At 44.0% G+C, this 18,258-nt stretch overlaps 4 protein-coding genes across 10 annotated transcripts; 2 read left to right on the top strand and 2 right to left on the bottom strand.

The window, feature by feature from the left end:
* Nucleotides 1–527: 527 nt before the first annotated feature.
* LOC147977805 (uncharacterized) lies at nucleotides 528–1,613 on the top strand. Its single transcript, XM_087516456.1, has one exon. It carries the CDS (start codon nucleotides 1,065–1,067, stop codon nucleotides 1,611–1,613), a length of 549 nt encoding a protein of 182 aa, XP_087372582.1. The 5' UTR covers nucleotides 528–1,064.
* A 602-nt stretch (nucleotides 1,614–2,215) lies between these two features.
* Nucleotides 2,216–6,365, bottom strand: LOC125547622 (uncharacterized). 5 transcript variants are annotated; one of them, XM_087545982.1, is made up of 6 exons: nucleotides 6,167–6,365; nucleotides 5,925–6,006; nucleotides 4,914–4,996; nucleotides 3,380–3,982; nucleotides 2,992–3,261; nucleotides 2,220–2,845 (listed from the first exon to the last, which is right to left on the bottom strand). In XM_087545982.1, the coding sequence occupies exons 4-6, from the start codon at nucleotides 3,972–3,974 to the stop codon at nucleotides 2,730–2,732; spliced, it is 981 nt and encodes a 326-aa protein (XP_087402108.1). In that variant the 5' UTR covers nucleotides 3,975–3,982; nucleotides 4,914–4,996; nucleotides 5,925–6,006; nucleotides 6,167–6,365; the 3' UTR covers nucleotides 2,220–2,729. The 5 variants fall into 5 exon arrangements, with proteins under 5 accessions (XP_048567402.2, XP_087402108.1, XP_048567400.2 ...); XM_048711443.2 differs by having other exon boundaries at nucleotides 5,925–5,994; XM_048711445.2 differs by having other exon boundaries at nucleotides 2,216–2,858; nucleotides 5,925–6,365.
* A 3,879-nt stretch (nucleotides 6,366–10,244) lies between these two features.
* Nucleotides 10,245–11,694, top strand: LOC125547621 (E3 ubiquitin-protein ligase SINA-like 10). Its single transcript, XM_048711441.2, has 2 exons — nucleotides 10,245–10,608; nucleotides 10,712–11,694. The coding sequence occupies exons 1-2, from the start codon at nucleotides 10,333–10,335 to the stop codon at nucleotides 11,429–11,431; spliced, it is 996 nt and encodes a 331-aa protein (XP_048567398.1). The 5' UTR covers nucleotides 10,245–10,332; the 3' UTR covers nucleotides 11,432–11,694.
* A 1,473-nt stretch (nucleotides 11,695–13,167) lies between these two features.
* Nucleotides 13,168–18,169, bottom strand: LOC125547620 (uncharacterized). 3 transcript variants are annotated; one of them, XM_048711440.2, is made up of 7 exons: nucleotides 17,964–18,166; nucleotides 17,758–17,853; nucleotides 16,890–16,972; nucleotides 14,604–15,332; nucleotides 14,149–14,457; nucleotides 13,876–14,004; nucleotides 13,168–13,677 (listed from the first exon to the last, which is right to left on the bottom strand). In XM_048711440.2, the coding sequence occupies exons 4-7, from the start codon at nucleotides 15,322–15,324 to the stop codon at nucleotides 13,562–13,564; spliced, it is 1,275 nt and encodes a 424-aa protein (XP_048567397.2). In that variant the 5' UTR covers nucleotides 15,325–15,332; nucleotides 16,890–16,972; nucleotides 17,758–17,853; nucleotides 17,964–18,166; the 3' UTR covers nucleotides 13,168–13,561. The 3 variants fall into 3 exon arrangements, with proteins under 3 accessions (XP_048567397.2, XP_087402107.1, XP_087402106.1); XM_087545981.1 differs by lacking the exon at nucleotides 13,876–14,004 and having other exon boundaries at nucleotides 17,964–18,168; XM_087545980.1 differs by lacking the exon at nucleotides 13,168–13,677 and having other exon boundaries at nucleotides 13,684–14,004; nucleotides 17,964–18,169.
* Between the last annotated feature and the right edge of the window lie 89 nt (nucleotides 18,170–18,258).

The following is an 18,258-nucleotide window of genomic DNA, read 5'->3' as shown; positions in this document are numbered from 1 at the left end:
GGAGCAGGCCAACTCTTGGTGAAGGACGAGGAGATTAAGCATAGATGGCGGGAGTACTTCGACAAGCTGTTCAATGGGGAGAATGAGAGTTCTACCATTGAACTAGACAACTCCTTTGATGAGACCAACATGCGTTTTGTGCGGCGAATCCAGGAGTCTGAGGTGAAGGAGGCTTTAAAAAGGATGAAAGGAGGCAAGGCAATTGGCCCTGATTGTATCCCCATTGAGGTGTGGAAAGGTCTCGCGGACATAGCAATAGTATGGCTAACCAAGCTTTTCAACCTCATTTTTCGGGCAAACAAGATGCCAGAAGAATGGAGACGGAGTATATTAGTACCAATCTTCAAGAACAAGGGGATGTTCAGAGTTGTACTAATTACCGTGGAATTAAGCTGATGATCCATACAATGAAGCTATGGGAGAGAGTCATTGAGCACCTCTTAAGAAGAATGACAAGCGTGACCAAAACTCAGTTTGGTTTCATGCCTGGGAGGTCGACCATGAAAGCCATTTTCTTGGTACGACAACTTATGGAGAGATATAGGGAGCAAAAGAAGGACTTGCATATGGTGTTCATTGACTTGGAGAAGGCCTATGATAAGATACCGCGGAATGTCATGTGGTGGGCCTTGGAGAAACACAAAGTCCCAGCAAAGTACATTACCCTCATCAAGGACATGTACGATAATGTTGTGACAAGTGTTCAAACAAGTGATGTCGACACCGATGACTTCCCGATTAAGATAGGACTGCATCAGGGGTCAGCTTTGAGCCCTTATCTTTTTGCATTGGTGATGGATGAGGTCACAAGGAATATACAAGGAGATATCCCATGGTGTATGCTCTTTGCGGATGATGTGGTGCTAGTTGACGATAGTCGGACGGGGGTAAATAGGAAGTTAGAGTTATGGAGACAAACCTTGGAATCGAAAGGGTTTAGGCTTAGTAGAACTAAAACCAAGTACATGATGTGCGGTTTCAGTACTACTAGGTGTGAGGAGGAGGAGGTTAGCCTTGATGGCTAGGTGGTACCTCGGAAGGACACCTTTCGGTATTTGGGGTCAATGTTGCAGGAGGATGGGGGTATTGATGAAGATGTGAACCATCGAATCAAAGCCGGATGGATGAAGTGGCGCCAAGCTTCTGGCATTCTCTGTGACAAGAGAGTGCCACAAAAGTTAAAAGGCAAGTTCTACAGGACGGCGGTTCGACCCACAATGTTGTATGGCGCGAAGTGTTGGCCGATTAAAAGGCGACATGTTCAACAGTTAGGTGTGGCGAAGATGCGTATGTTGAGATGGATGTGTGGCCACACGAGGAAGGATCGAGTTCGGAATGATGATATACGAGATAGAGTTGGGGTAGCACCAATTGAGGAGAAGCTTGTCCAACATCGTCTGAGATGGTTTGGGCATATTCAGCGCAGGCCTCCAGAAGCTCCAGTGCATAGCGGACGGCTAAAGCGTGCGAAGAATGTCAAGAGAGGGCGGGGTAGACCGAATTTGACATGGGAGGAGTCCGTTAAGAGAGACCAGAAGGATTGGAGTATCACCAAAGAGCTAGCTATGGACAGGGGTGCGTGGAAGCTTGCTATCCATGTGTCAGAGCCATAAGTTGGTTGCGAGATCCTATGGGTTTCACCTCTAGTCTACCCCAACTTGTTTGGGACTAAAGGCTTTGTTGTTGTTGTTGACTATGAAATATAATGGGATAACATCTTATTCACCGTTACAAATATGGTTCCATGTTATGTACCTAATAAGTCGACCAAGATTATCTTATATCTTAGTCGATTAGACTTACACTTCAATTTCTTTAAAAAAATGGCAAGGCCCCGAAGGTTACAGGAGTTAACGGAGCAACCTAAGAGTGTATTTGAGTTAAAATTTTGTAGGAGTAAATCATGCATTGTTAGCTTCTCTAATGGCGCAAATGATTTATTTATTTATTTTCAAATATCTCTCTACTGCTCATTTATACTCCAAGTTCCCCCAATTACAAGTATTTTGTACAGAGGGAGGGAGTAGTTTGTTAAATCGAACAAACTCTTAAAAAAAAGTACTGCGCCCTCACAAACTAGTCTGCTCTCTCCCCATTTTTGTCAGATGCATATCTCCTAGCTGGCCGTGGCATGTCTGAAATTTTCTCTTCATAGCTAGCATTAAATCGATAGTTTTAAAAGATCTTTCAAGTCTTTGCAAAATATAAAAAGGAAATTTCAAGGCAGAAATGTAATGCTCCAAAAGCTTGTATTCTTAACCACAGCAAATAGCACTTATGTCATGCATAACATTACCAGGCGTGCAAGTTACACTCACACTAGTACATTCATCTATGTACAGAACTAAACTATATATATAGCTTCAGCCTTCATCTGCCAAAGCCAAAACACACTTTTTTCACAAAAAATCAAAATGCAATTGCTCTCACAAGTTGCAATCTATTGTTGGTTTGGTTACATCTCAGCCTGGAGACAGGATGGCAAAAAAGTCTAAATTCTAAGTAGTTTCCTAAGCTCCCAGATAACAGCAGCTGCGCGCCATTTCCAGGTTCACCAAAATACCACCTAATGATGTGCTTGACAAAACCAGCCCAAAAATCACCCACAACTGACATTCTAGAGGAATGGAGAGAGATGGGGGCAACACGAGCTCCGATCCCAGTACGGATACAATAAGAGTGGTTACCTATGAGATGAACTACAGCAACAGTAGCTAGAAAGATTCAGTCTAAGGAGTTAGTTTGCAGGGTCGGTAGTTCTTCCTACAATGTTTCACCTTCCCACTCATCAGATTTGCGTCGCCACCTTCTGAGTACAGAGCCTTCGGGCTAGTGCAAGTTAGGCCTGCAGCAGATCACTGTTAACATTTTTCAGGGAAGGCGACTGTTAACTCCAAATGCTAGGAATTTGTTGCAATGTATGCTTTGATATGGATTGTTTGCATGATAAAGCACACAACTGTAATGACAAAGGGATAGAGAGGAATTTACTGGGGAATGGCGCTGATGTGTGAGGACAATTCGGCGACTCGGCATGTGGGAGAGCGAGGACAGCCGTACCAAGAGGTGGTTTTTCTGTATGGTTCTTCTTCTTAGGATGTTTCGTCTTCAGTCTCACGAGCTTTGCGTCGCCACCTTCAGAAGTCACAGCTTTAGGAGTGCCGGTATAGTGGTTCTTCCTAGGACGTTTCACCTTCGCTCTCACCAGCTTTGTGTCGCCACCTTCAGACGTCAGAGCCTTCGGAGCGGTGGAAGTCAGGCCTGCAGCAAGTCACCGTTAACATTTTTCTGGTAAGGCCGCTGCTCACTTGAAAGACTAGGAATTTGTTGCAATGTTTGCATTGAAATGGATCGTTTGCATGATAAATATGTACTCAACTGTAATGACAAAAGGGGAACGAGAGGAATTTACTAGCGAATGGCCCTGATGTTGGAGAGCCAAGACAATTCGGTGATCCAGCATGTGGGAGAGCGAGCACAACCGTATCAACAGGTGGTTTTTCCGTAACCAAGGACACTGCGGTAGCTTCCAAAGCATGTACGGACTCAGCAGTCTCTTGCCTTCCTTCGCTAGCTGCAACAGAGACAACCTGCACATCTTGACTTCCTTGACTAGCTGCAACAAGAGGTGCTTCCTCCATAATCATGGACGATGCGGTAGCTTCCAAAGCATGTCCGGGCTCAGAAGCCTCTTGCCTTCCTTCACTAGCTGCAACAAACACAGCCTGCCTATCTTGACTTCCTTCACTGGCTGCAACAAACACAGCCTGCTCATCTTGACTTCCTTCACCAGCTGCAACAAACACGGCCTGCACCCCTCGGCTTCCTTCACCAGCAAGGAAAAACACACCCTGCTTATCAAGCAACATCGCCCGGTGTTGAGTTGCAATCTGATCCTCATGAACAGTCTCCTCATCGCTGCTCAAGTCAATAATGTTATCATCGCTCAGCTCTATGAAATCTATTAAGGTCATTGTGTGGCCTGAAATAGTAAAAATGTGTGAGCAATGATTAATGAAGAGTAGTGCAGGAACATAAAGAGCTGAAGCTATATCCGTCGAACTAGATCAAACTGTGCGCATAGATCACCAGATAAACCATGTCAAAAACAGTAAGGGGAAAAGCTGAAAAGGTATGCTGCTGCTGGTTATGTATTTGCTAACTGAGTATACCACAATACTGTATCGAATATGTTGATATGTTATTTTTTCACACAGAATATGTTATTTTTTGTATTAAATAGAAAGCCTTGTGGGGATATGTTATTTTTTTTGTATACCACAAACTTGTATTGAATATGTAAGTCAAAACCAAACCATGATAGTTTATCAATAAAAATGAAACCATACACAGGTGACACTGAGAAATTCCTTCCCTCAGACACATTCCATAAACTTAGTATTCTGCAAGTCAACACTACTGTAAGTTGATTGCTGAATCGTCAACTTATCCCTCTTTAAGTGTTGCTATATCTAAGCAATCATGTTAATTTTGCCTTGATAGCCTCTACAAGTCACAAACTCCCTTTTTAATACACAGGAAATCTCTTCATTTAATAGACGTGGTAAAGTATAAAAAGGTGAAAGTTCTATTGATGACAAATTTACTAAAATTATTGTCGTGCAGCCAGTCATAAACATCACATGTATTTAAGGGCACCCTATGTTTTAGTGTGCGAGTTCAAAGACCTATGATTGCAAAACTCAACATCTGTGTTGATTCATACATGTTGGTTGAGTTTATTATTGATTCATTTACTGAACTTCACACCAGAGTTGCAAAATCTCAGGGTCCTGAATTTTTTGCAAGATTTGTTCAGAAATTCAACAAGCAAAGACGGGCCTAGTTGACGGAGAAAACTTTGCTTGCAGTTTACAAGAGCACCAGGTAGCAAGGGTATGAAAATAGGATACCTTATACTGGAGGAATTGACAGCAGTTACGGAGCCAATCTTCTTAAACACGGGCCCAAGTTTCCTCAGCTTCACCGGATCAAACTGTGCACACAGATCACCAGAGAAACCATGTCAAAACAGTAAGGAGAAAAGGTGTTCTGATGGGTTGTGTTGACATGTTATTTTTTGTATACGACAAAATGCTATTCAATATGCAAGTCAAAACTAGACCATGATGCTCTATCAATAAAAAATGGAATTAAAGCATATGCAAATGACATTCCATAAATTTAGTAATCTGCAAGTACAAAAAAACACTAGTATAAGTTGACTGCCATATTGTCAAGTTATCCCTCTTTAAGAATTGTTTGAGATATTAATACCATGTCAACAGAGCAGCTAGTGTTCCCGTAATTAACTGTTGTTTTTGCCTAGACAGCGCCTCCAAGTTAGAGCACCGGCCATGAACTTTCTTCGTTTAACACACGTGGTAAACCATGAAATGATGAAAGCACTACTGATGACAAATGTACTAGTAACATTCTTGTCATGCGGCCAGTCACAAGCACCCCAAATATATATTTTTTAGTGTGCGCGTTCAAAGACCTATATATGATTGCAGAACACTAGCATCCGCGTTGATTCAAACTACATGTTGGCTGAGTTTGTTACTGATTCATCTACTGAATTTCACACTAGACAAGAGCCACAAAATCTCAGGGGTCTGAATTTTCTGCAAGATTTGTTCAGAAATTACAACTGTGTTTGCAGTTTACAAGAGCAGCAGGTTGGTTCTTTACTGAACCTTAGAGAATGATGTGCCTTTAGCCAGGTGCTTTGGTTGAAAGGTGTGCTCAGCCCAAACAAATCGCATTCAGCTAGTACCACCACCTATGTGTCAGGAGATGAAACTCTGTTTTACTGTTCAACGTACTGCTGGTACTAGTTTAAGGTGACTTGGGTGGGATAAGCAATTCGGAAGTAGATCATCTGAAAAGAAGATATCTGCAAGACAAGACATGGAACGAACCTTTCTTTTATCTGCTTCCCCTTCTCACTCCACCTCCAGCCTGGTTCCTGTCTCGCTTCGCCCCCTCCGCCTGCTTGCCCCGCTTCCAAGCCCCAACAAGATGGAAACGAGGCCGCGGGACGGATCGACCGGAGAAAATTAGAGAAACCCTCACAAAATCAACTCCAAGAAACAGATGGAGGGTTCCTAATCCTCACAAAAAACCAACTCCAAGAAACAGATGGAGGGTTCCTAATCCTCACCCGCGGGACGGATCGACCGGAGGTCCGGCGGAGGAGGATGAAGAGTGGATCTGTCTGATTGTTTGGAAGGGAGGAAGGCGAGCTGGATCGGCTCAGTCAAGAAGAAGAAGGTGGGTCAGCTGCTCTGTTCCTCTCCCATGGGGATGGGGTGGGGTGGGGTGGAGTGGAAGAGGAAGGAGCCATGGAACTGAGCGTGGGGGTTTCTGTACCACCGTGGGACCCGCCAAGAACAGTGGCCGAGCACAAAGAAGAGCGTTGAACAACTGCCACCCAAAATTGACCGCCGCCTTTTCTTCTTCTTCTTTTTTTTTGAAAATATAAAAGCGCCATTTTTGAATCAAAGAAACTTTCAACGTTTATTACAATGGATATTTTGTTTTTGTTTTTGTAGGATTCCATATTAATAAAGCCACACGACCAAGTGATAGAAAGTATTGAGTTAATCCTCGAGGGCTGGCCAAAGAAAAATAGACGACAAAGCAATCCTAGAACACAAAAAACGCACAAACTCGTGCGCAACTAAACCTCTCTGGCGCGTCACCGAGAAGAATCATTTGACGCGGGTCATTGGGGCCAACCAATATCATCGTTGGGGCAGCCCTAGAAGATGGGCCACCAGAGTAGCGGGCCCTCCATGGGCCAGATCTAATGCAGACCTCAGAGCCCACCACAACCTAACCTTAGATCTATCACCAACGGTGTTGGAAACCCTCACACCACCCTCACCGGCTGCCTGTCATGGCCTGGCCTGAGCATGCCCCCGCCCCGCACCGACGAAGAGGTCGGTTCGCGTCTCCCGAAGGAGCCGGCATGTCACGGCATTGGAGCATCGCACTCTAGCATAGTAGGGCTCAAGACCGCGACGCCACCATAAGGACACATGCATTCCACCTCCGAGTGCCACCATCGCCACCAAACCCAGTCCCGCCGTCACACGCCAGCCCACACGCATGTCGTGGCAGCATCGTCCACCTCCAAGTGTTGCATGCACCAGATCCACCCCCACCACCTGGAGCATGGATGACACTAGCTCTGACGCCGCCACCTCCAACCACCTCCTCCACCTAGAGTAGATGCAACGACCCACCAAGGTCGTCGCCCGATCCCACTGATAGCCTGCAAGTGCACATAATTTTGTTGTAACCTTTTCGAAGTAAAAATATAAATCTCACAGGGAGCACATGAAATGACATGTGTTCCTTGTAGTGAATTATTATGAAGTTCCTTCAACAATTTTTGGCATAAGATCGAAAGTTTCTAGGTTTGAGTTCTTATTTTTGCACAGTCATGGAGTTGCACGGAATTTCGTTATCGGAACTACTTCACAGACGATTTTTGGTTGAACGATATATGCACGATAGCTAATGCAAGGGCCTACGGCTGTTCGGAATTGCTAATCAATGGTGCGAGGAGCCATGTCGTGCATGTATCGGCTAGCAATCGTCGTGTGTGTAGCAATGGTGTTTTGTTATTATGTTGCGAGTGGAAACCACTTGTCAAGGATATACACTAGGGAAGTGGTGAAGAAATCTAGGATCGATGTCATTAGACTAACAACTCTATAATACAATAGAAATTGTAGGTTGGCTAGAATAATTTTGTTGTCACTATGTTTTAGTGATCCGACTCGTATATGGCGTACACATAGAGTACAATGCGAAAGAAAGAGACTTAGAGTATAAGACAAGTAACACGTGGTTTAAACTTATTGTATTGTGGTCCTAATATAAACGAAGATATTTGGATGACATATATAGTATATCTTGGAGTATAAGACAACTTATATGCGGTTTAAACACAATATACATCTAACATGACCCTGATATGAAAGATGATATTTTGGATGATATGGACACGGTCTCTAACCTCTATAATACTAGTGGTTGGGCCTTTTGAGAGGAAGTTATGCGCGTATTTCTCCCTCTTAAAGAAAAAAAAAGAAAAAAAATCTCAGCTTCATCCTAAAATTTTAAAAACTTTCTCGGCAACCCGTGGACATCACATCCATCTCAAAAAGAAAAAGGGAAAACCTAAAAAAATCACAGAAAGAAAAAAAAAGCCTCACTTTCATCTTCTAAAAATAATCTCCAAAATAAAAACTTTTCTGAAAAGAAAAAAAGTATCACTTTCATCTTCCAAAAGTAATCTACAAAAAAAATCAAAACGTTTCTTGCCACAGCCAATCAGCATGCGCCATGTGGCCATGCTAGTTGGCCGCCCTTCCCCCGCATGTTAATGTGCTTAATATCCTCGACAACTCTCATTTCCACTTGGAACATACTAACGAGATATTGATTTTTCGTGCAAAAGATTTACGGGAAACAAATCAAGTACTCCCTTCGGTCCATATTAATTGTTGATGAATTAGTACCTAAGTGACTTTCATGCATTATTCAATCAAACTATATGTTTTTCTAAATGATAGCTATCAAAGCCAGGAAGTTCAAAGGACTTAACCAAGCAATCGTACAAGCGCATTATAGAGTAAAAAAATAGGAATAAATCCTGCATTATCAGCTTCTCTAATGCTGAGCTCGCATTTTCTTTCTTTCAAATATCTCTCTACTGTCCACTTAGAGTTAAGTAGAACAAACTCTTCTTAAGAAAATTTTGCACCCTCGCAAACTCTTATGGCCTATTATCTTTGTGTGGTTTGTTAAATGCATATGGAAAAGGTCCATTTTAAACCATGAACTTGTAGAGTTTAGCTAAATCAAACCAACAACTCCGAATCCGGGTAGTTGGCATCCCGAACTTATCAATCCCGGTCTAAATCAAACCCTGGAGCTGTTTGGTGCACCGGGAAAGCAACGATCCTGGGATTACATCTCTCAGGTCGCTCCTTTGATGGGCGGCCAACCTGCAAAATAGTCTTGATTTTCTTACGGATTTGAAAAAATGTGCATGATATTAAAAAATGTTTGCATGATATTGAATGTCTCGAACAATTTTTGAAAACTGGAACATTTAAAAAATGGGAATATTTTTTGGAATTTGATTTTTTAATGAGAGTAAATATTTAAAGCTTTGATCATATTTTTCAGAACGCGACCAAAATTTTAGAATTCTGAACATTTCTCTAAGAAACAAACATTTTCAGAAAATCATAATCATGTCTTTTAAAAATGTTAAACATGTATAAAACAAGGACCCTGATAAATCCTGAATGTTCGGATTTAAACATGTCATCCCGAACGTTTCTCATGGCAACTTTAGTTGGCGCGAGGTGGCAACTTTAGTTGTTAAAACATGGTTGTCCGAGTTCAGATTTTTTTTTATCAGAAAATTTCCATCTTTGCCAATCTCATGTGAACTGAAGTTGCCGTGAAAAACTTTCGGCTTGCCATGCTTAAAATCCGAATGTTCGGATTTATCATTTCCATAAAACAATGTTCCTAATGTATACAAAAAATGCAGAAGATGTATGTAAATAGTAGACGTCAAAAAACAATTATTTAATAAAAGTACTCCTGATGTATGCAAAAATTATAAAATGTCTATCAAAAAGAAAGTTGACATCAAACCATATATCTGGGAAAAAAAGTTAACCATCTACTTGAAAACTGTTAAACATGTATTGAAAAATATACCTCATGTATATGTAGAATGTAGACTTGTGTTTTTGAAAAACCTCAAAGAAAATGGAGAAAGAAACAAAAGAAGAAGAAAACCAGAAAAAACCATATTTTAAAAAGAAGTGAAATAAAATAAGAAAACCTGAAAAAAGCGAGAAAGAAACACAAAAAGCAAAACCCGATGAAGAAATTAAAAAATAGAAGAAAAAGCATAAAAGGAAAAAACCGAAACAAGAAGCGATCAGAACGAATGGAGGAACACACGACCTAGTCAATGATCCCAGGGTTTCTCATGCCACGTCAGTGAGTACCAGCTAAACGCTCTTAAGGTTTATAATAGACCGGGATCGGACAGTTTGATGTGCTCATTTCAAAAATTAGGAGTTCAAGGTTCAATTTAGATGTCGTCTACAAGTTCAAGATTTGTTTTGGACTTTCTTAAAAATGATTGTGCGGCATCGGCTAGGGTCAGTGCAAAATATCCGATCCTTTGGCGTGGCCGTTTTGGTCTGCCGTCTCAAAAAGCTTCGCCCCACACAGACTTGACTGACCAGAGCGGGTTTTCCTTTCCCAGGTGGTAGGTAGGATAGGATGCAGGCCGCTGCCGCCGAGGCCGAGGGGAGGAGCAGGGGCTCGCCGTCGGCCATGGACAACGCCGACGAGAGCGCCAAGAAGGCGCGGCTGGAGCCGCCCAACGGCCACCTCGTGAAGCAAGAGCTCGTCGCGCACGAGGCGGCGGCCGGAGGAGGCGCCATCGTTGCGGCGGCGCCGGAGCACAGCCCGAGGGCGGAGCTCGCGGTGAAGATCGACATGTGCGTGCTCCACTGCCCGCTCTGCACCCTCCCCTTCAAGCCCCCCGTCTTCCAGGTTCTTCCTCTGCTCCTTGTCCTTCCTTCTTCCGGATTCTTTCCTTTCCTGCACAAGATGTGCTGGTTTACCGATCGACGGACGCCGATCTGTGTGCCTGCAGTGCAAAGGCGGCCACTTTGCCTGCGGCGTCTGCGTCACCCGGCTGCCCTGCAGCCGGTGCAAGGCGTGCGTGGACGGCGGCGGGCTCTTCGGCCCCTGCCCCGCGCTGGACGCCGTCGTGTCGTCGACCAGGGTCCAGTGCCCCAACGCGGGGTGCCAGAGGTACGTGACCTACCACGAGGCGGGCGAGCACCAGAGCGCGTGCCCGCACGCGCCCTGCCGCTGCACGGAGCCGGGCTGCGAGTTCGTCGGCGCGGCGCCCCTGCTCGCCGGCCACCTCCAAGCCGTCCACTCGGTGCCGATGCGCAGCTTCCAGTACGGCAAGGTGAGCCGGATCCAGGTCCCCGTGTCGGCCCCGCGGCTGCTGCTGCTCGTCTGCGAGGACGACGGCTGCGTGTTCCTCCTGACCGTGGGCGCGCTCGGCGCGTCCGCGTCCGCCGTGTCCGTGGTGTGCGCCAGGCCGAGCGCGGCGACCCGGCCGCGGTTCACGTGCAAGATGTGGGCGAACCTGGCGGCGTCGAACGGCGGCAAGATGGACATCGTGCTGGTGGAGATGCAGATGAGGAGCAGCACCTCGCCGGGGGCCGTGGTCGCCGCCAGCGAGCCGACGTTCCTGGCGGTGCCGGCGGTGTACCTGGTCCCAGGAGCGGACGGGGGTGGCATGGAGATGGAGGTGGCCCTGAACGTGCGCATCGACAAGAGCTCGCCGTGGTCGGACTGATGGCAAACCACCATGCATTCCGATCAGCTCCTGCTCAAAATTCCTTGCTGAGATCCAGCTGAATTAAACCATTCAAGATGTAGTATTACCACTACCAGTGAACTTTAATGACGTTATCGGGTGAACTGGTGCTAATTCTGGTGAGAAATGTATGGACTTGCGTTGTTTTTTGTCATTCCATTTGCAATCTCAATCTCAATGTCAGGAAATACTCTGTGCGTGTACGATCAGTTGGAAGGTCACATCTTTGTTCCATTTTGAAAGTAACTTGTGCTCCACGTACCAATAAATTTGTTTCTGCTTAGCATGAGCATGCAAAAGTTAAAAATAATAGTAATCCATATTATGGCAAATTGACCATTCTATTTGTTCGAACAGAAATTTAATACTCCCTTCGGTTTGTAATAATTGTTGTGGTTTTAGTGCAAATTTAAACTAAAACCGCAACGATTATTATGGATCGGAGGGAGTATTGTTCCTACCCTTGCATTCTTCCTACGCATGAACATAGAAGTGAAATGCGCCATTACTCAATGAACTCAAATTGTTTTGCAGGCTTTAGGACAACAACAACTCGAGACCTGATTGGTTTCAAACTCGTTCATTTGATCAAATAAGGCGGAAACTGATTCGGAAGGGAGAAAATCGGCCACGTGACTACCACGTCAGCAGCGCACCTTTGACTGCTTGCAAATTAACTAATCTTTACCGTGGACTTTTCGTAACACTGCCAACCTAACATAATATGGGAAAAAATATTGTCACACGTTGGGTGGGACTTGAACCCGCGACCTAAGAGCATCTACAACGGAACTCCTCAAACTCCACCCACTTCTCCCAAGCGTTCGAGCGGACAGTCCGATCAAAAATCATACCCTCCCTCCAAAACCAGCCCAAAAGGATAAAAATGAATGTAGATGCATTCATTTCTTCGATAAGTATTTTCAGACAGTGAGAGTATGGTCGAGTCCGAGCCCTCAAAAAGAAGAGAAAAAGAAGAAAGTTGGGTCCTTGACGTGGATGGCCAGTTGGCTACTTCTACTCCTGTGCTACGCCATAACTCTTGTTGCATCGGATCGGATCAGATCAGATCAGAAGCGGAGGCAGCTTTGCTTTTGCCTTTTGCTTTGCCCTGTGCTCTTGCGTGGCAGGTGGCAGGGAATTGTTGGAGCCATTGGCAAGCTGCAAGCTGGGCGAGGCTCATATCTTGCTCCCTTCGGTCTCCACCAAAAAGCACCGTAGCAGCATTTTGGATTGGATGCCACCCACGCATTCTCTTAATTTTTCATATGAAAAATCACTTCTACATCATCATTGAAGTATGTGATTTTTTTTTTGAAAGGGTAGTATGTGATTTCAACTGCACTAAAGATGGCTTCCAGGTCAAAGAGAAGACATGTACAAATATAAGAAATCTGCATTGTTAGCTTTTCTAATGGAGAAAATGATTTTCTTTTTAAAATTCCAAATCTCTCTCTATGGCCCATTCATAGTGTGTTAAATACAACACGTTCTTTCAAGAAAAAAAAAGGTTATGCGCCCTCGCAAACCATTGCCTCCTATCTTCCCGTTTCTGTCAGATGCATATCTTCTAGCTGGCCGTGGCATGTCTGCAATTTTCTCATCATACCTAGCATTAAATCGATAATAATTCTAAAAGAACTTTCAAGTCTTCACAAAAAATAAAACAGAACTAAAATAAAATGCCATGCTCCAAAAGGTTGTACGTTCATCTGTTGAACAGAGCTAAACCATCGCTTTAGCCTTCATCATCTACCAAAGCCAAACACCCTCTTTTTTTCACAAAGTACATAAATTGAAAACGCAGTTGCTCTCACAAATCTGGATCTATTGTTGGTTTGGTTACATCTCAGCTTTGAGCCGGGATTAACTCCTACAAAAATTTCTTAAGCTACCAGAAAACAGCAGCTGCGCGCATTTCCAAGCTCACCAAAATACCAGCTAATTAATCATGTGCTTGACCAAACAAGTCCAAAAATCACCCACACCCTACATCCTAGACGAATTTGATGCAGAGAGATGGGGCAACGCGAGCGCAGATCGACCCCATTACAGATGCAACAAGAGTGGTTACCTATGAGAGGAACTACAACAACAGAAAGATTCAGCCTAAGGAGTTAGTTTGCAGGGTCGGCAGTTCTTCCTACGACGTTTCACCTTCCCAGTCACCAGCTTTGCGTCGCCATCTTCTGAGAACAGAGCCTTCGGACTGGTGGAAGTCGGACCTGCAGCAGGATCACTGTTAGCATCTCTCTGGCAAGGCCACTGTTAACTCCAAATGCTAGGAATTTGTCGCAACACTTGCATTGATATGGATTGTTTGCATGATAAAAAACACAACTGTAATGACAAAAATGGTGCTGATGTTGGAGGGCGAGGACGATTAGGCGATTCAGCATGTTGGAGAGCAAGGACAACCGTACCGAGAGGTGATTTTTCCCTAACCAAGGACAAGATATGGTAGTTCCTCTCAGGATGTTTCGCCTTCGCTCTCCACAGCTTTGCATCGCCACCTTTAGAAGTCACAGCTTTAGGACTGGTGGAAATCAGGCCTGCAGCAGGTCACTATTAACATTTTTCTAGGAAGGCCAATGTTAACTTCAAACACCAGGAATTAGTTGCAATGTTTGCTTGATATGGAGCGTTTGCATGATAAAGACACAACTGTAATGACAAAAGGATGTAGAAGAAATTACTGGGGAATGTCGCTGATGTTGGAGAGCGAAGACAATTCGTTGATCTAGCATGTGGCAGAGCGAGGACAACCGTTTCAGCTGAGTCGGTAGAGGCAACTGATTCTTCTGCTGGCCCGAGCATGCGAGACCTCTTGTGGTCGGCTGTTGGCTCTTCCACAGGACTGGTACAACATCCACCCATCTGTATGAGCCTAGGACTTCTCCTAGGAGTGTCGGTATGGTAGTTCTTACGATATTTTGTCTTCACACTCACTGACTTTGCGTCGCCACCTTCAGAAGTCTGAGCTTTCGGAGTGATGGAAGTCGGGCCTACAGCAGGTCAACATTAACATTTTTCAGGAAGGCCACTGCTAAACTTTTCAAATACTAGAAATTTGTTGTGGTGTTTGCTTGATATGGATCGTTTGCATGATAAACACACAACTGTAATGACAAAGGGGCAGAGAAGAATTTACCGGCGAATGTCGCTGATGTTGGAGAACGAAGACAACTCCCTGATCCAACATGTGGCATAGTGAGGACAGCCGTTTCAGCTGAGTCGGTAGAGGCAGCTGATTCTTCTGCTGGCCCGAGCATGTGAGACCTCTTGTAATTGGCTGCTGGCTCTTCCACAGGACTGGTACAACATTCACCCATCTGTATAAGCCTAGGACTTTTCCTAGGAGTGCCGGTATGGTAGTTCTTCTTACGATATTTCGCCTTCACACGCACTGACTTGGCGGTTGCTTCCAAAGCATGTCCGGACTCAGTAGTCTCTTGCCTTCCTTCACTAGCTGCAACAGACACAGGATGCACATCTTGACTTCCTTCACTAGCTGCAACAATAGGTGCTTCCTCCATAATCATGGACAATGTGGTAGCTTCCAAAGCATGTCCGGGCTCAGAAGCCTCTTGCCTTCCTTCACTAGCTGCAACAAACATAGCCTGCCTATCTTGATTTCCTTCACTGGCTGCAACAAACACGGCCTGCTCATCTTGACTTCCTTCACCAGCTGCAACAAACACGGCCTGCACCCCTCGGCTTCCTTCACCAGCTAGGACAAACACATCCTGCTTATCATGCGACGCCGCCCGGTGCTGAGTTGCAATCTGATCCTCCTGAACAGCCTCGTCATCGCTGCTGCTCAAGTCAATAATATCATGATCACTCAGATCTATGAAATCTATTACAGTCATTTTGTGGCCTGAAATAGTAAAAATGTGTGAGCAATGATTAATGAAGAGTGGTGCAGGAACAAAAAGAGATGAAGCTATATCCATCAAACGGGATCAAACTATGCACATAGATCACCAAATAAACCATGTCAAAAACAGTAAGGAGAAAAGCTGTCCATCAAACTGGATCAAACTGTGCACATAAATCACCAGATAAACCATGTCAAAAACAGTAAGGAGAAAAGCTGAAAAGGTGTGCTGATGGTTATGTATTTGCTAACTGAGTATACCACAAAATTGTATTGGATATATTGATATGTTATATTCAGACAGAATATATTATTTTTCAGACAAAATAGAAACCTTCTATTGATATGTTATTTTTTCTGTATGCCACAAAATTGTATTGAATATGCAAGTCAAAACCAGATCATGATGGTTTATCAAATAAAAATGAAACCATACGCAGATGACACCGAGAAATTCCTTCCATTAGACACATTCCATAAACTTAAATTCTGTAAGTTGACTGCTGAATCGTGAACTTATCCCTCTTTAATAGTTGACATACTAATACCATATCAATAATTTTGCCTTGATAGCCTCTACAAGTCACAAACTCTCTTTATTTAATACACAGGAAATCTCTTCATTTAATAGACTTGGTAAAGTATAAAAAGGTGAAAGTACTATTGATGGCAAATTTACTAAAATTATTGCCACAACAGCCAGTCATAAACATCACATATATTTAAGGGTACCCTATATTTAGTCTGCGAGTTCAAAGACCTATGATTGCAAAACTCAACATCTGTGTTGATTCATACATGTTGGTTGAGTTTATTTATTGATTCATTTACTGAATTTCACACCAGAGTGGCAAAATCTCAGGGTCCTGAATTTTCAGCAAGATTTGTTCAGAAATTCAACAAGCGAAGACGAGCCTAGTTGGCGGAGAAAACTTTGCTTGCAGTTTACAAGAGCAGCAGGTTCGTTCGCGACTAAACCTTTACTTTTTTTGTGTGCCTTTAGCCAAGTAATTTGGCTGAAAGTTGTGCTTATCCTAAACAATCATATGTACTTTTAACCACCAGTACCACCACCAATGCAGGATCTCTGTTTTACCGTTCAACATAAGAATGACACTGTACATAGGAGCATACAAATGGCACTACAGTTACAATTTAACGTAAACATGGCTTTGCATAATTCATCTTAACCATGAAAAAATCCTAAATTTTGAGCTCTGAAATAATCTAGCTTCAGTACACTCTTAAGATGACACAGAACAGACCCATCATTTTTACTACTGAAGATATACAACATAGATTGGCTGGATATTGCAAACAGAAGGTAGTCTGGTCATGTAAAATGAAGCTACAATGTCAGACCAAGCAGTATAAAAAATCCGAATGACACTGTTGAGTATAGAAATACTGAAAAGAGTCACTTCAGTCGCATAGCTCCATATCTACTAGCTAAATGCTTTGTTCAAGCTAAAATGTGGTTGCATAAACCTCAGTTTCACTCTAAGAAAATATCCATAAAGATAGTAAACAGGTAGAAAGGGTACGGAAATAGCAAACCTTATACTAGAGGAATTGCCAGCAGTTACGGAGCCAATCTTCTTAAATGCAGGGCCAAGTTTCCTCAGCTTCACCGGATCAAACTGTGCACATAGATCACCAGAGAAACCATGTCAAAACAGTAAGGAGAAAAGGTATGCTGAATCGCTGATGGTTATGTATCGGCGTTGTGTTGATGTGTTATTTTTTTTGTGTACCACAAAATTCTATTGAATATGCAAGTCAAAACCAGACCATGATGGTCTATCAATAAAAAATGAAATTAAAGCATATGCAAATGACATTGAAGAAATCCCTTCTGTTCAACACATTCCAAAAATTCAGTAGTCTGCAAATAAACACTAGTATAAGTTAACTGCATGTTGGCTGAGTTCGCACAAGACTAGAGTCACAAAATCTCAGGGTTCTGAATTTTCTGCAATATCTGTTTAGAAATTCAACAAGCAAAGATGAGCCTAGTTGGCTGAGACAACTTTGCCTGCAGTTTACAAGAGCAGCAGGTTCGTTCGTCACTAAACCTTAAAAAATGGTGTGCCTTTGCCCTTTAGTCAGGTGATTTGGTTGAAATGAGTGCTTAGCCTAAACAAATTGATCTCTGTGTTCCAGGTGCTTTGGTTGAAAGGTGTGCTTAGCCTAAAGAAATCGCATTTACATTTAACTAGTACAGTATGTACCAGTACCGCCACCAATGTCAGGAGATCTCTGTTTTACTGTACAACTTCAACGTACTAGTACTAGTACTAGTGTAAGCTGAATGCGGTGGGATGGGTGAGCTCTGGAATGCTTAGAAGAAGCAACAATTCGCAAATCTCGAAGGGATCATCTGAAATTAAAGAACGAATCTGGGAGGGAGGGCATGGGGGCAAACCTTCTTCCTCTTCCTCTGCCCCTCCTTCTCACTCCGCCTCACCCTGCAGGCTCGCCTCGGCGGCTCCGCTCGGCCCCCTTCCAAGCCCCAAGAAAACTGCAAACCAAACTGCGATCAGTGCTCTGCGCCGCAGGGATGGCATGTTTGAGGCGAACAAGAACCGGCGCAAAATCAACTCCCATTCAAAGAAAGAGAGGGTTCCTCACCAGCAGCCGCAGGACAGATCGGCCGGAGGCCTTGGCTCTGCGCCTCAGTACGATCCAGCGGAGGAGGAGTGGATCTGCTGGATTATTTGGATGGAAGGGAGGGAGGCGAGGCGGATGGGTTCAGTCAGGAAGGTGCTCTGCTCCATCTCATCTCCATGGGGGGGAAAGAGGAAGAGCGTCGACGGATGAATGAGACTGAGAGGAGGAGCGTCGACGGATGATGGCGTGGGGGTTTCTGTACCACCGTGGGACCCGCCGAGAACAGTGGCCGAGCACAAAGAAGAGCGTTGAACAA

Source organism: Triticum urartu, chromosome 3A, assembly GCF_056163025.1.
Source record: "Triticum urartu cultivar PI428250 chromosome 3A, HENAU_Tu73, whole genome shotgun sequence".
In the NCBI taxonomy this organism is placed as follows: domain Eukaryota; kingdom Viridiplantae; phylum Streptophyta; class Magnoliopsida; order Poales; family Poaceae; genus Triticum; species Triticum urartu.
The sequence above is the reverse complement of the archived record's forward strand: the minus strand, read 5'-3'. Positions and strand labels throughout refer to the sequence as shown.

Coding starts and splice junctions, on each gene's coding strand:
- LOC147977805 (XM_087516456.1), top strand. CDS start 1,065: ATGTTGCAGGAGGATGGGGGTATTGATGAAGATGTGAACCATCGAATC.
- LOC125547622 (XM_048711442.2), bottom strand. CDS start 3,974: ATGACCTTAATAGATTTCATAGAGCTGAGCGATGATAACATTATTGAC. Junction 3,262..3,379: donor GTTCCCCTTTTGTCATTACA/GTTGAGTACATA, acceptor GACTTGCTGCAG/GCCTGACTTCCACCGCTCCG. Junction 2,846..2,991: donor CACATCAGCGCCATTCCCCA/GTAAATTCCTCT, acceptor GATCTGCTGCAG/GCCTAACTTGCACTAGCCCG.
- LOC125547621 (XM_048711441.2), top strand. CDS start 10,333: ATGCAGGCCGCTGCCGCCGAGGCCGAGGGGAGGAGCAGGGGCTCGCCG. Junction 10,609..10,711: donor TCAAGCCCCCCGTCTTCCAG/GTTCTTCCTCTG, acceptor GTGTGCCTGCAG/TGCAAAGGCGGCCACTTTGC.
- LOC125547620 (XM_087545980.1), bottom strand. CDS start 15,324: ATGACTGTAATAGATTTCATAGATCTGAGTGATCATGATATTATTGAC. Junction 14,458..14,603: donor AACATCAGCGACATTCGCCG/GTAAATTCTTCT, acceptor GACCTGCTGTAG/GCCCGACTTCCATCACTCCG. Junction 14,005..14,148: donor AACATCAGCGACATTCCCCA/GTAATTTCTTCT, acceptor GACCTGCTGCAG/GCCTGATTTCCACCAGTCCT.